At 36.5% G+C, this 15,973-nt stretch overlaps 1 protein-coding gene across 2 annotated transcripts in view; it reads right to left on the reverse strand.

Moving 5' to 3' along the window:
• Nucleotides 1–15,973, reverse strand: part of MYOM2 (myomesin 2) — a 77,861-nt gene that overhangs the window by 30,634 nt on the left and 31,254 nt on the right. For both annotated transcript variants that reach the window (XM_027641018.1, XM_027641019.1), the window contains exons 15-20: nucleotides 13,295–13,422; nucleotides 10,268–10,451; nucleotides 6,824–6,998; nucleotides 5,389–5,510; nucleotides 3,072–3,259; nucleotides 477–603 (exon numbers count right to left, since the gene is read on the reverse strand). In XM_027641018.1, the coding sequence (XP_027496819.1) occupies nucleotides 477–603; nucleotides 3,072–3,259; nucleotides 5,389–5,510; nucleotides 6,824–6,998; nucleotides 10,268–10,451; nucleotides 13,295–13,422 (924 nt within the window). The remainder of the gene's footprint in view (nucleotides 1–476; nucleotides 604–3,071; nucleotides 3,260–5,388; nucleotides 5,511–6,823; nucleotides 6,999–10,267; nucleotides 10,452–13,294; nucleotides 13,423–15,973) is intronic.

The raw sequence follows: 15,973 nt of genomic DNA on the forward strand, positions 1-15,973 counted from the left end.
TGTCCCTATGTCAAGAAACAGGCCCCTTTTATGTGTTATTTATGACTAAAAACTAACACAGTTTTGGAGTCTGAAACTCCAGAAATATTCTGAACTGCATTTATGGTGCAGAGATGCCTCTATATTGTACAGGTGGTGACTGTGAAGTGGAGCTCGTAGGGCTTGAAGAGCTGATAGAGATACAAACACAGATTAAATGCTCAAGACTTTCTGCTCTGAGCTGATGTGGGCAGTGAAATAAAGGGACAGTCAGCAAGATGAGTAAAGGTCAGCTATTTCCCAGGAAGTTCAGTGTCATCAGTGGGGATGTAGAGGTAGCTTTTAGCAGGAGATCTCAAAAGTAGAGGTAGTCTCAAGAGGTAATATGGAAGAAATTAAGCAAAAGACATCCAGCAGAGTTTGGCTGGAACAATACACTAGCTGTGTTTTAAGGAGTTTATATTGCATTGAGATTCATGAAGAACTAATAGACTTACCAGGTTCTGGCATAGTCCAGGCTTTGCACTTAAAATGCTCACTGGGATCTGAAGGTTGACCTATTCCAACCAGGTTTGCAGCAGCAACTTTGAATTCATAGAAGGCATCTTCTGTCAAATCCTCTACCTTTTTTATTTTGAGAAAACAATTCAATATATCAAAAGTCATGGCTTATATTCATTTAATAAATACTTGAAAATAAGCATTGATTAATTAATTATTAGGCCTCACTGCTGTGCTGAAGGATCTAATTTGAAGATTTTACTCTTAAACCAAACACACTGCAGAGTTCTATATTATACGTTCATGTTTTGGTGACATTATCCTAGGAATAACAGCATTCATATATTGGCATAAAAGGCTGTCAAAGGTTAGAGTAAAGGTCCAGGGAGCCCAGTCAATGAATGACCACTAGCAGATACTTATGGGTGAGTGTTCTAAGGTGAAATACCTTCTTGCACTGTGTATGAATGGCTATTCATAGACCATTCATTTAAGCAAGAGTCAAAACAGTGTTTTGGTTTAAAGAGGTTGCAGTGGACTGACCAAGGAAGAAAGGAAACCAACAGGAAATTTAAAGTAAAAACAATCCAGTTATTTCCATACTGTGCTGATATAACTCTGGGAAAGAGCCTCTCAGTAATTTCTTTCTGGCTTGTATGCATCTTGGTCCTAATGTTACCTACCATTACAAAGTGAGAAAGTAAGCACTGGAAATAGGATGAGCAGAATCCATGTCACTCCTCTGCAAACATCCCTGGTAAATTAATCCTGACTTATCTAATGAGCCCATCCCCACATCAGCATCTCAGATTTTGAGATCAAAGTAGAGGACTAAAAGGCATGAATGTCTTGATACCCTGAGCACCTCATGGTAGCAGCCTTCTTCCAGACCACCTAAATACAAAAATCCAAGTCTTCTACACCTCGTTCCTCTGCATAATTTTCCCACTTATATTTAATCACATGTCTCAAGAGAAGGAGGCAGCTGAGGGTAGAACTTCGGAGATACCAAAGAGTTTTAGGTTTTCATTAATAAATAAACTACAGCTAGGTTCTCTGCAAAAATGTGAGCTAAAAAAGGATTTTGGTGCAATTTTTTTTAATGGTAAAAAACGTGATGGGATCATAACAAATATATGATGCGGTAGCATCAAATACAAGACCAAAGCCAAAAAGGTAAAATAGAAAGGTCAGGCACTAAAATAATTTAGATGTAATTTCCTGAAGCCAGAGTGTTATATATGTGACCCACAAGACAGAATAACAGCTCAGCCTGTAAAAATTATTTTGAAATACCAGGTTATTAAGGGAAAGAATATTTGTGGGGTTCCCATGGAATTATTTAATCAGAGAAGGTTAAACCTTTAGTGATTTCCTGGTGCTGCACTGTATATCTTGGGGCATTCTCTGCTTGCAGTATGTCATAAAATATTTTGTGCTACTAAAAGCTGTCTTGGTTTTATTTCCCCATCAGTATTTCAGATTCCAGTCATTCAAACTAATATACAAAGAGGTATCTTCAGGTACAAATACAGTTACTAGCAGGACTGACACTTAAATATCCAATTAAACTCTGAATGGTGGCCTGTACTTTACATTACTCATTTGTTTACAAATGCATTAAAACTAAAAATAACTGGAAAGCATTGCATAGTATTGTCCTTTGATGCCTATCCTATGCTCAGTTTTTCATTTCTCAACACTCCTGCTCCATCTGCTATGTCAGAGATGGCAGTTATAAAATCAGGCACAAGCAAACATACACCTGAGTATTGCCAACTGCCTTCTGTGCATAAAACCTCCTTCCTCAGCTCATCTGCAACATTATTTTCTACTTTAGTGTCAAACAACAGTAAGACTTACTTCTGCCCTGAGGTTTATAGGAAGGTTGCTGACTTGCAGAAATAAAATTTTAAGTATTTGTGAATAAAATCTTATTGTTTAACTTAATTTAACAAGCATCAGATTGATCAATTGCTTGCTATATTCTATCTCCCTAACTTTTTCTCAAGGAAGTTCACATCCAAATCTTCCTCTTTTAAGAAACATCTTATACATTGTAAGTGCAACCAGAAGTAATTTATTTCAACACTGGTACTCTGTAAAGGAGAAGAGGAGATATAAAGTTAGGTTCATTAATATACATCTTTTTTCAGCTGAAGGCAGATTTTGAGAGTAAGAACAGGGACAGTTATATTTTTTCTCAACCCAGCTCCATTTCATTTACGTCTCTAGTTCTACAGACAGCACAGTCATTGGTCCTGCTAAACCCTTCCATCCTTTCTCTGTATGTCGTTACAGTGGTGCTACATATAGTGAACATTAATGAAAATAGTCTGTGAAGCATTTTATAACTCATCTTTTCCCTTGTGAAGAATGTGCTTCATGCTTTTCCCTCAAAAATTTTCTCATTTGAATGGCCTTATTTGTCTCAGAATTTCATAGCAGGGGATGGCATTGATTCTCTACTCCAGTTGCACTCCATATGGTGCCTAGTTTTGTTGTAGTATTTAAAGAACTTCTGTGTAAAAAAGCCCCCAAAGAAACGGTATAAATCAACTCCAAAAACATAAGGACTAAAAAATACCAACCGTATAAATTGTCTGAGTAATAAGGGAAGAATTGACTTCATGCCAGTTTTGATGGTTAGCTTCCCGTTTATCCATATAATAACCAAGGATTGGTGAACCTCCACTGTATGTTGGTGCTTTCCAACCAAGGGTCATTGAATGACCATCACAGTTCAGAAGTGTGATACCATGAGGATATGATGGACAAGCTATAAGGAAATAAGCAACCTGAGTTAGGACAGAGTAGAGTAGCAGTGTAGAAGTTGTTTAGTATTTTTGGTATTGATTCTGTTTTCTGCAGCATACTGCTGTCAGCTGCATGCTGATAGCAAAGCAGCTGTAAAGTTGTTAATCAGCATTCATTTTATCACCAGATATAAATGTGAAAGCTTTTGAAACATCTGACTAATGTTCTGCCCTCTCAGGAGATAGCAAGAAGGAATAGATGATCTTTGGTATTGAAATCGTAATGACAACAAGTCTCTCCAGACCAAATATTATACTAGTAGATGGAAAAGGATCAGAAGGTCTTTTCCTGCTAAGAAACAAATAAGCCACTCAAGTACTTATGGAATACAGTAAAAATCATCCAATAAAAAAAAAAAAAAGGGTATGAACTTGAAAGAATTTAAGTCATTCAGTTGACTACGTCCCTCGTGGTTTTCCTCTCCTATCCTGATATTATATGCTTTCCTCAGACTTGTCCTACAAGGAATAGCAAATATTTAGACTTTCAGTAACTTAACTTACGTTGAGAGAGAAAAGCAATTTCCTTCATGAGTTTACCTGCATGGATTTACTCCCATCTGTATCACAAGCAGAAGTGTCATAAAGTCATTTTCCTAGAGATGAAGAAAACTCTTTTTCTGGGCCTTTTATTCCCCTACTACTAGCAAGCACCCCTTCTAGCAATCAGTTTTGGATTTGCCATCCATGCTTGAAAGTTTGCCCAAAGATACCCCTTTCTTGACATTGATGTGCTGCAGTCTGTGTAGGCTAAGCACCCGGCCCTAAAGCTCATACGATATTTTCAGTTGAATTACCAGTATAACTTGAGAGAATGTAACCTACCTCATTCAGAAGAGAATACATTAGCAAAGGCCTTTATTAGAGTTCTTGATCTTGTAGCTATACTAGTGATCAGCATAAAAACAGAGAGTAATCAGCAGAACTGGCCTTTTGCTATTTTTTTCTCTGACAGGTCTTCTCAAAGGCCATGAAATGTGGCCTTTGCATTTATTGCCATTTCTTCGTAAATAAGAATGACCAGAGCAAACTCCTATAAATGTCCTTAAAATAATACTACAGAAAGATTCTAGCCATGTAAGTCACCTATAAATAGTCCCTCTAAATTCCTGTTAAGGCTACCAAAATGGACAAAAGCCATCTACATCCTGTAAGGGTGTGTAAGATCCATGTGCTCTGTGTTTGGTGACATACCCCATGCAACCCTTATCTTCAAAACAGTGACAAAGTAATAGGTACAAGTGCATTTACAACATAGTGGTGATAGGTGTAAAAGTGTTCATGCACCACCTACCCATATGAGACACACTTCGTCCTAAAACAATCAAATAGAGTAACTTTGTCAGCAACATCCAAATTTATCAGTCATTTATCCAAATTTATTAGCCATTCTGAATTATAAATCTTCTAAAGGTTTATTTCTGACAAATATGTCTGTTGGTCTTCTCCAAGAGGCAGAGGCCACTCAGCTGGTTAAAAGGTGTTCTATTTTAAATTTTTCAGTATGAAATTGAAACTGTACAGAAATAAAAATTGGACTATAGTAGCCCAGATCTGTGTACTTTTTTCTCTAACTAATTATCCAGCCTTTCACTCAACAGGTATCATTCTTATTGAAGGTTGCACAGTTGATCTTACACAGAAATTTTATTTATAAATACATTGTGCTCCAAACTGGAGCAGACTAAGAGAATTTTCTGTTTGGTTCAGCCACACAGTAATAAAGTTTGCAGAGACTCTTCTAAATGGAGCAATGTTTTGCACTACTCCAAGTCACTCAGAAACTATTTGTCTAATTTAATCAAAATTTAAGTTTCTTTGGTACAGCCTATGAGTAGAAGGCAACCTTTTTATTACAGAGTATCTTGCCCAATATTTCTAACAGGCATTATGAATAGCTTTTTTTATAAAAGAATTTTATACAGTATTTTCTTTAGAATAGCCACATGCCAGAACACAGACATCATTAAGCAGATGTGTTGGATGGTTGCATGATATACTGTTACAGTAAATCAGACCAAAGGACATGATTGCTGAAAATATGTGATTCATTCAAGAAACAAGAAGTTGAGTCGCACAGAATCACACTTACTAAGGGCTGCCTGTACCGTTACAGCCTCTGACTCCTGTGAGTTTTCACTCAATCCTACAGCATTTGCAGCCTTCACACGGAAGATGTACTGCTCTCCAGTCTCCAAACCATGAACAACAAACCTGGGTTAAAAAAATAGCATTGTATATTATTATTTTACAGGAACCATTCTGTGCTGTAAGATGAAGTTGTTGTAACACTTAAAAAGCTCAATTTCATGAATGCTTCACAAAGGAAAATATTTCCATGAGGGAAACTGTAATACAATGACACGCTGTTGTACAATAAAATAGAATGGGACACTGGAAGGAAAGTCACTCATTAGGTTGCTAATGCTGATCTAGCAGGTAAAGTCAGATAAAATATAATATATTCCCCCTGAACTTTGTCTTGCTAAATTCTAATCTATTCTGGGAAGGGACTGTATTTTTCACTGTACTTTTGTAGTCATTATCCAAAATAGGTTTTAGTTTTGATCTGAGGTTCTAGGCAATTATTGTACTGGATAGAAAAGTCAGAACTATCCTATTGCAGAGTATGCTCATGTATGAACAAATAAATGCTTTTTGTTGTTTTTATTCTGTCCCAATCCCTTTGACCAAGAATTAGTCTCTACTTTTTCTTTGATCAAATTCCTTGACTACTTGAAAAAAGGATTCAGCAGAATACAAAGTCACTCAAAACCAATTAATAACTGAAAAAAATACACTAAACAACATGATATGCTTGTTATATAAAATACAATCCACACATCTAAACTTTGCATTTGGCGAGTGATTCCAATAAAAGTAAGCATGATTGTCACAGAGGAAATTAATTAAAGAATCCCATAATGAAGTGTGATATTTTTGGGAGGGAGTCAGAAATCATTAGAAATACAGACAGGGCTAGTGTCATGACAAGGGAACTAGGGACAGGGCCTGCCATCCTTTATCCATAGATGTAGCAGATCAGGGAGCTCTGACATTTCTGGAATGGGACACCCGGATTTCCTGCACAGTGGTGTGAGCAGCCAAAGCATTTTTCCCACCATATTTATAGCAGAAATGGCCTGACCTTTTGCCCTTTTGTCCATGGACTGTGATAAAACTTTTTACTTTTCTCTCCTTCTCATATTTATGTGAATCAGGGGTGTTTACCCCACAACATAATTTATACTTTAAGAAAGGTATTTATTTTATACTTACACATGTCCAAGACACTCAGAATCATGTCCCTAGAACCTGATTTTATAACACAAAGTCATGAGGGGAAAAAAAAGGATGCTTCTCTTTGGAGGAAAAAAAAAAAAAGGGAGATGGGGACAAAGTCTGCCATCTGCCCTGCTGTTTGGAAAATTTAGCTCTAAGAGCCTGCAGACTGTTTTTCTTTAAATTGACTTAAAACTATCCTATATTTTTCAAACCTCCCAAAAATACAGATATATTGTTAATACCTGTTATATTTAATAGGTTTATGGTTACTAGGTTCCCAGTGATTTGATCCCACCACAGAATAGTCAATGTAGTAGCCATATAAATCTTCTTCATGTTTTGGTTTATCCCATTGAACTACAACTGATGTTTTTGTATTCCTTGTGGCCACCACCTGACCCGGTGCAGATGAAACAACTAAAGAGACAAAAGAACAAAAGAGAAAAAACATACACTATTAGGAAACACATAAAGACAAAAGTAATTTGAGCTAGATGAAACACTGTATACTTTGATCGTATTTAATCACTAGAGCTATGACTTCTACAAGGTTAATATCATTATATGATACATATTTTAATGTATTTCTTTCACCCTAAGTCTGCATACTTATATTTATGTGTGTAAAAACATATTTATTTTTCTATTTGTTTACTCAGAATACTCTAAGCTATGAGGCTCCTTACCAATCTGATTTTATATAGATTTTCTGAGAAGTCGATTACAGGAGAACATATTTCCAAACATTGGTGTGGATGAAGGTATTCAGATATGAAAATGATAACTCTCAAAATTCCTCCCTCAAATGTACTCTCTCAAATAAGAGGTTGATAAACAACTCGTGTCCCTGCAGCACTACTGCATTAGTAAGATATGCACATAAACTATAAAGGTATATCATGAGTGTTAAGAAATGTTCCCTTCCAGTTAACTAATGACAATACCAATTTAGAAAATGTGGCTTTTTAGGACAAATTTAGCATATACTTGAATGCAAAGGCTTTAGCTAAACATAGCTAAATGAATTTCCAGAAGGATAGGGACATTGGTTAGAAGAGATTTCTGGGGATCAACTAGTTCATCCTATCACAGAGAGTGGGATTACCACCAACGCTAAACTGGATTGTCAGTCATGGATTTGTCTAAGTCTTGAAAACCTCTGACAATTGAGATTTCACAGCTTCCCTGCACAGCCTCTTCCATCACTTCACTCTTGCACTTCTTTCATTAAAAGAGTATGTCCAGTGTAACAATTTTTGGCTGTTGCCTGTTTCTTTTGTCATCTGGCATTGCTGAGAACAGTTTGGCACCATTATCTTTGTAAGTCACCAAACTAAAAAAGCCCAGGTACCTCCACCTCTCTTCAGAGGTCTCAATCTCTAAGCCCCTGGCTTAGGAGGAGGATTTCTCCAGCTCCTCCGTAACAACCCCTCTAGAAAAAGGAAGCCAAAACTGGAACCAATACTCCAGGACCAACCTCAGCAGCACCAAGCAGAAGTGGATAAAGCTTCCTTTGATCTGTTGACTACAGTTCTCCCAAGGTAGCAGAGTACACATTTCACTTTACAAGCAATGAAAGTTCATTGTTGGTTTATATTGATCTAAACACCTGAACATGCATAAATAGAATCAGACATATTGAGATCTAAATAGAAAAAAAGATCTTGGTGAGAACCGACACACAGTCTGTACACTATGAAATATCTATCTGAGCTTTCATAATGTAAGAAACTAAGGCAATGTCTCTAAACCTGTCAGCCTAGCACGGCAGGTTAAGAAAGTCATCCACTACTTGCCTATTTAAAGCATTTTAGTTTTCTCAGACTGATATATTGCAGAGAACTAGAAGTAGCATGAAATAAAAGGCAGCAATTTTTTCCACTTAGTCCTTCAATATTAAAATAAAAATTAATACTTACAGACTAACGTACTTTATGCAATAAATCTGTAAGATCAAATGGATTCGGTTTTAGATAAACATCCCTGCATTTAGGCCTTCAAGTGTTAGTGTCTAAAAGCACATGTTCTTAAGCTACCATTATAGTCCAAGACCTACGGCTTAATTCAGTTACCTAAACAAAATCACTTAGAGCCATTTTAGACCATCTGACACTTCTTCATTGAGCTGTTTTATATGACTCAGGAGATAATACCTACAGTCCTCTGAATTGGTAAACTGAAACCATTTGCAAAAGTACTAGATGTCTTAGCAGTCAAACTGAGCCTCTACTCAGTGCTTGGTAGAGTCCTGAAAATATTCATCTCACCCCGATGCAGACACTCCACAGCTGGGTACCATGGGGCAACTTATGGCCACATCAACCAACTTATTTTCCAGGCTCCAATTGCCACAGTGAGAGCAGAGGCACCTAGTGCACCTGTAGATACCTACATGGAAGCACCTAAATGTAGATTTTAATCTCAGACTGAATAGTCTTTTACCACTCAACTCAGTTGCATAATTTTGAACATCATTTTGGATGGCCTAAGATACCCAATCCATTCTCTAATTTCTGCTCATAAGCTACCCATAATTGCTGTGTAATTATTGCCACCCCATGAAGTTGTCTCAGCTACTCTCAAGAATATCAAATGACACTACATGAAGGCAACTAAAAGGAGCGATGTGTTTCTGACATATTTTAGCTCAGGTGCTAAAGTTCATCTCTGAAAATACTTCTGCAGATTCTCTTTAAAACAGAATCTTCTGCTTTATGCTTTATTTAAAGCTGTGATTTATTCAGAATGATTTGCATTAACCCCTAAGGGATATCCTATTTTATGTACTAAGTGAAATAAATGCAGTGGGGTTTTTGCTACCTTGGGAAATATTGAATGTTATATGCATTAATGAGACATCAAATCAAGAATGTATAAAAGCAAAAGTTGCTTTCATTTTATCATGTGCAGTTACAAGCTGAAGATATGGATTATATTTTTAACAATGTTCTATCAGATATCGTAAATATTTTTTATATTAGTAACAAGTGTACTAGTAAGTTATGTGCGCTTAAGGTAACAGCTATCAATACACAGAGTTGTTGTATGTGACCTCTGCAAAATTGCAAACGCAAAACAAATATTTGAAAAATAAAATTAATAGACACTCTCTAAATTTTCATTTGTGTTTTTGAATGTGGCCCCAGGATAAACATTTCATTTTCATTTGGGAAATTACCACTGAACATGTAATTGTATGTTCCCCTATTTCTGAAATCTACTCAACTTCCTACCACAGGAATTCTGCACTAGCAGTAATTTGCAACTTAGAATACTAAGAAAGAAATTAAAGGCTACCTTATCTAGCTGAAACTGTAGGGAGTTAGGTAGTATATAATTACCCGAACCAGAGAATATATAATTATCTTAGTTAGCAATTAACCTGCATTATCCTAATTTTTTTTGAAGTCACATTAATAGAGCACTGAAGAGTGAATAACTAAAAATAATTTAACTTTTTAATGATTATTGTTCTCAATAAGGGGACTTGTGATCATTAGGAAAATTTTAGAAAGTTTCTAAAATTTAGTATCTTGATCTTTTTGAAATCCTTCACGGAATTGAACACAAATAAAGTCAATTACTATTACTCTAGTTATATTAATCTAATTATAATGAGTTATCTGTTTCCATTTTGTAAAATATATATTGTTTTTAATATTAATGTCTTACAATTAACACCTTACCAACAGTATCTTGTGGTTCAATAGGTTCTGTGATTTCAGATGGATCACTGATGCCATGTTTGTTTGCTGACAACACTCGGAAAACATACGGTTTTCCTTCTGCAAGGTCAAACACTGCATAGCGAGGAGATTTTACTGCAACCTGTGCATTGACTCTTTGCCAACTTCCACTGCCAACCATGGACTACAAGAAAAAAAAAAGCTGTGAATAATTTCTGTGAACTGTCAAAAAATGAACATATTGCTGTATTGCATTCTGTCATGAATTTATTAAGAGCTGTGAGAGAAGGATCGCTCTCAAATACCTCCCTTAAACACATGCAAATTCCCATAGCTCATGCATTCCATTACTCTTCAAAAAGATCTGAATGCCTCACTGTCTCCCTGCCTGTCTCAGCTTCAATACATGCACACTTGTACATACAACTAGCCTTCAGTCAGGGTCACGACTGTCAACTGTGATTGGTCCCAAAAGAATTACTCTCATTTCCTGCAAAACTCACTTGAACACCCAAAGATTTGGTATCAAGCAAACAAGTCCTAATCCAAATTCTGCAGAAAGGTGTGGAAGGAAATGCTACTTTACTCACCACTTTATGTATTCTGTTGAGTAACGTCAAGCCCCAAAAAGCATTTATCAAATGAAGTAATTACTTTTGAATATTCTCAGTGCAGCAGTTGAGCTTATCATCACCACAACCACACATGGAGGAGAGCCAGCAAACCGGCACTCTGAGAGAAGTCTGCTGTCCCTTAGATTTCCCTCATAAACTCCTTACTCCAACCAAAAATTAGCCATGGAATCTTTCAGAAATTTTAGTAAAACCCAAGTGCCCAATAAACAGCTTAAAGAAAATTTCTTTGATTCACAGAAAGGTGCATACAAATTATGTGTTTATAAAATTTCAGAACAGAGAGTCTGGGGACAAAACCTGATAGACTGTGATCTTCTTAGAAGAGAAACAGTGTTTCATGGGTTCTTGGAAACTACCTTGTTATAATGAAGCTTACCATAGATAAATAATAAAAATATAAACAGCTGGACTCCATATACCAAGATCTTTTTCATAGATACTGAACCCACCTAGTGTTCTCAACAGAAAAAAGAAATATAACATCCATTTTCTTGATCATAAAAAGCTGTAAAATATGATATAAACATTATTTTGCCATATATTTTACTACGTGCCATGAAAAACTTTAATTGTTGCATTTCATTTTCACAGAGGAAAGACTAAGTATCACATTTTAATCGGCAGTTTGATTTGATTTTCTGTTAAATTAATGATTTTAAGAAAACATGGCTTTATAACATAGAGAACTCGTTTCCATTTTGAGTTTCTTAAAGTCTCTACAAATACTTTTTTATTCTTCAGGACTGAGTCTTCTTTGCCTGAAATAAAATAATTAGAAACTCTGCTTTTCCAGAAGACTGTGCTAACAGATGACTGTGGAAAGTAAAAAACGAACTTCATGTATGAACTGACTAATCTATTCATATATATTAGTTATTTATATGCAGAAAGATTTTAGATTCAGGTATTAATTAGCATAACAGACCTTTTTTTCCCCCTAATAATAGCCTTTTAGTCCTCATTCTCACTTCCCTTCAGTAAGTTTGGCATTTAACTGAGACTTGTTTTTTCATCATTGTCATTGATCTGTTCTGTTTCTGGAGCTATATAAAGTTATTTCTGTAAAACAAGCAGATAACATACATTTTTCAATTCATACTTAGAATGAAATTCAGATAACCAAGCGTAGGTGTCCACTCAGTGGAAATCTACCTCTGACCTTTTGATCTGACCTATTTCTGCATATTCTGGAAATAACAAGGTATTTCCATGACGAGAGCTTCAAAATCCTTAAGTGTCAATGTGCTTGAAATGTATAGATAAGAGCAGATGTATGTAACTGGGAATAAGTACAAGGAAGATATGTTATTTTATTGCATAGAAAGAAAAACAAGATACTTATTTCTATGGAAGATTTTGTTACTTCTTTTGAATGTGAAAGGTTAAGCAGGAGAAATCATGAGCATGCACGCTGGAAAATTTAACTAGTGTCTGGTCTTCACTCTATGACAATTGTTCAACATCCAACAGGAAACGGAAGATGAAAAATGTAGAAATGGCCTATAAAGGTCTTTTGAAGTGCAGATTTTTCATTTGTCTGAGAGGGAAAAGACAAGATGGGAGCTGCAAAGAGATAAGTGACGTGAACAGGAAGGCTGGGAAATGAACTGTGGAGGAATGTGCGGAATTTCAGATGTGAGAAGAAAACAAGTTGTAAAGTAATGGACTGAGAAAAGCCTGACACAATATTCAAGATGTAAATTGAATGTATGAGTTTTATGGACAGGTTTAGTGTTTGTGGATAGTTAATAGGGGGCATATGGTAGAAGCATAATTCATAAAAATTAAGTATAGTTTGGCATGTAAGAGTTTTAGAGGTCAGGTACAAGGCCCATTTTATCTACTGGGAAAACTTTGTAACAAGTTTTTGCAATCCAATATAACTTAAAAACCTAGCTCATGGATAGATTTATCTAAATTTTAGTCACTTAGGTGGGTGAAGAACAAACCTCTCCTATTGTGATCATGAAAGTCCCCTTTCAATTCAAAGTGAAGATCAAATTAGGAATCACTTTTATTCCTTGCTCTGCCAACTTCCTTTTAATACAGACAGACTGAAAACTTCCAATCTTGCCTGTAGGAAACTTAAGACGTTTCTTTTCCATTTTTTTAAACTGCTACCTTACACAATTAGTTTGTTCCCATTTTAGACAACAGTAAGCAAATAGCACAGGGGCATCCTTTTCTCTGGACCTTGAATTTCAATGCTCATTAAATCATGCCATAAGATATTTGATTATCCATGCTTGTCTAATATCCCATTTCCAAATCCTGCAAGGCCACAGAAAGTGTTAGTTTTATTGTTCATTCTGCAGTTCTGAAAATGGGTTGAATGTAATTGCACACAGCAATGAAGCACCTCACAGCAGAATGCCACTGCACAGCACAGTACCTTCTCGATGAAATACGTGAGTGGCTCCCTGCCACGGGGAACAGGTGGATCCCAACTGAGAACAACATATGTTTTGCTGATTTCTGAAGCATGTACATTGGTGGGAGGGCCTGGAATCTGAACATGCCCTGTAAGAGTAAGAAATATAGCAAGTGTTAAACAGCAGATTAACCCCCAGGGTCAGCACTCATGCCACAGCTATCTTTCTGAACTCCCGCTCTGCAGTGCAATGCTCAGATATTAGGGGCTGTGATACCATCTGTGCAGTTCACTTGATCACTTTAATTAAATTTTGATAAATAATAACTCCAGTATTAACAGCTAGTTACTTTTTCAATAAAAGTTAAATATGCCCCCTGAAAATCTGTGCATTTTTCACACTTTTTTCTTTGATCACAACTGAATTACTTTGATTTGCTGGTAAAAAACCTACTCCTTATATGCAAACAGGAGATTTTTTTGATCAAAAACAAAAATCTAAAGCGTTATTATCAGAAATTAGAATAGAAAAAATATCTGGAAGGGAAGAACAATAAGGAGAAAAACACTTTTAAAACAAAGAGGAAATTAGAAAATGGAGCAGAACCTATTAGCGACGTATCCTGTAACATGGTGGTATTACCAGTTGTATAGTCTAAAGCACTTGTAAAATCTATGAATCAGAGACATAAAAATATGTCACCAGCCTTCTGGTGGTTCCAATAGGTAGTGTGGCCAAATCAGACTCCTCTTCCCACTCACTCTGCAGGGTTACCAGGAATGTCAGACAGAACTTGTCTGCCCTGGGCCAGGCAGGAGGAATTCTGCATGGTCCTTTGTGGTCCCACTCACCCACCGCACTGTGAGAAAAAATCAATTCCATAATCCGAGGAATTACAATGGTGTAAAACAGCACTAGATAGGCTCAGACCTGTGAAGGACCACTACACAGGCATAGCTACACAGCCCTGAAGAAAATTCCTCTTGGTAACAGGTCAGAAATAGCAACTAAGTAGACACCTCAAAATATTTTATTTTTATGGCTTGTGATAGAGAAAGCAGAAAGCTTTGTTCTTTGAAGGTACATTTTTCTACTTCTCAGGTTAGCAAAGAGCATATATCCTTTAAATGCTCAAGATTTGGCATTAAAAAAGAGAAAAAATGTTTCAATAATAATCTCTAAATTGTGAAAGTAATTTTTTAACAGTTTATAAACATCTGTAGAATGAATCAGGTTCAAAATGTACACCATTAGCAAATTTGCAGATAACACTAAGTTGGGGGGGAGTGTCGATCAGTTGGAAGGCAGGAGGGCTCTGCAGGGGGACCTGGACAGGTTGGAGAGTTGGACTGATTCCAATGGGATGAGGTTCAACAAGGCCAAGTGCTGGGTCCTGCACTTTGGCCAAAACAACCTCCTACAGTGCTACGAGTTGGGGGCAGAGTGGCTGGGGTTGTTTAGCCTGGAAAAAAGGAGGCTCAGGGGAGACCTCATCACTCTCTACAACTACCTAAAAGGAGGTTGTAGCCAGGTGGGAGTTGGTCTCTTCTCCCAGGCAACTATCAGTAAGACAAGAGGGTATGGTCTTAAGCTCTGCCAGAGGAGGTTTAGGTTAGGTATTAGGAAGAAATTCTTTACAGAGAGGGTAATCAGCATTGGAATGGGCTGCCCAGGGAAGTGGTGGATTCTCCGTCCCTGGAGGTTTCCAAGATGAGACCGGATGTGGCATCAGTGCCATGGTCTGGGAAACACGGTGGTAGCGGATGAAGAGTTGGACTTGACAATCTTGGAGGTCCCTTCCAACCCAGCTCATTTTATGATTCTATGATTCTATGATTCAATGATTCTATGATGTTATTTCATCATATACATTTCCCAATCAAAACCAGACTTTTTTTAAAGCAAACTGACCTATTCAATGAAAATTTATTTCTGTCAATGCTTTCTATATTTGATTTCCTACAACTATATTTTTTCTTTCAGAAAGGCACATGAATCAGCTGAGTTTAAGAAAAAATTGCCAACATGCAGCCAAGAAAATTACAATAATCCTTCACAGTATAAAGTCAAAAGATTTCCAAGTGGTTTTGCATAACTAAATCTCAACACATTTTCTTCAGTCCTTGAAAAAAACAAAGCTACCATATTTCGTAATGATATAACGTGATGGTACAGCCTGCTCTCTCAGAACAGAACATCATCCTGCACTAAATAGTAAAACTATTTGTAATCTATGAGATCTTTCTTTCAGAAATACTCTCAAATCTTGCAGATGAAAGTAATTATCTATATAAGCAGCGGTATTTGAATATTCATACTGCTTTATTAAATACGCATATTCATGCTACAGAAATCCAACTACTATTATTTATACCTATACCAGACTGGCCATTTACTACCTCTGATCACTCTCAGGTGATCCTGAGAGCAGGAGGACATTTTGTGAAGCCAAAGAAGTAAGACAGTTATAATCTGATGCTATAATTTGATTCTTTTCCTATAATACCCATCTCATATCATTTAGGGTGTCATTGTAAAAATAGAGAAACTTCATCTGTCCTCTCCATGCACTCCATTCGATGTCTGATTCTCCTTAAAACTACACCTATTCTCAGGTGGTTTCACTTTTATTATGTTATTATTGTAGTTACAGCTTTATAACCTTTATAACCTTTGTGGAAGAGAGCAGACAGACTCTT

The sequence above is a fragment of the Corapipo altera genome, unplaced genomic scaffold (genome assembly GCF_003945725.1).
Source record: "Corapipo altera isolate COAL_440 unplaced genomic scaffold, ASM394572v1 46, whole genome shotgun sequence".
Lineage (NCBI taxonomy): Eukaryota > Metazoa > Chordata > Aves > Passeriformes > Pipridae > Corapipo > Corapipo altera.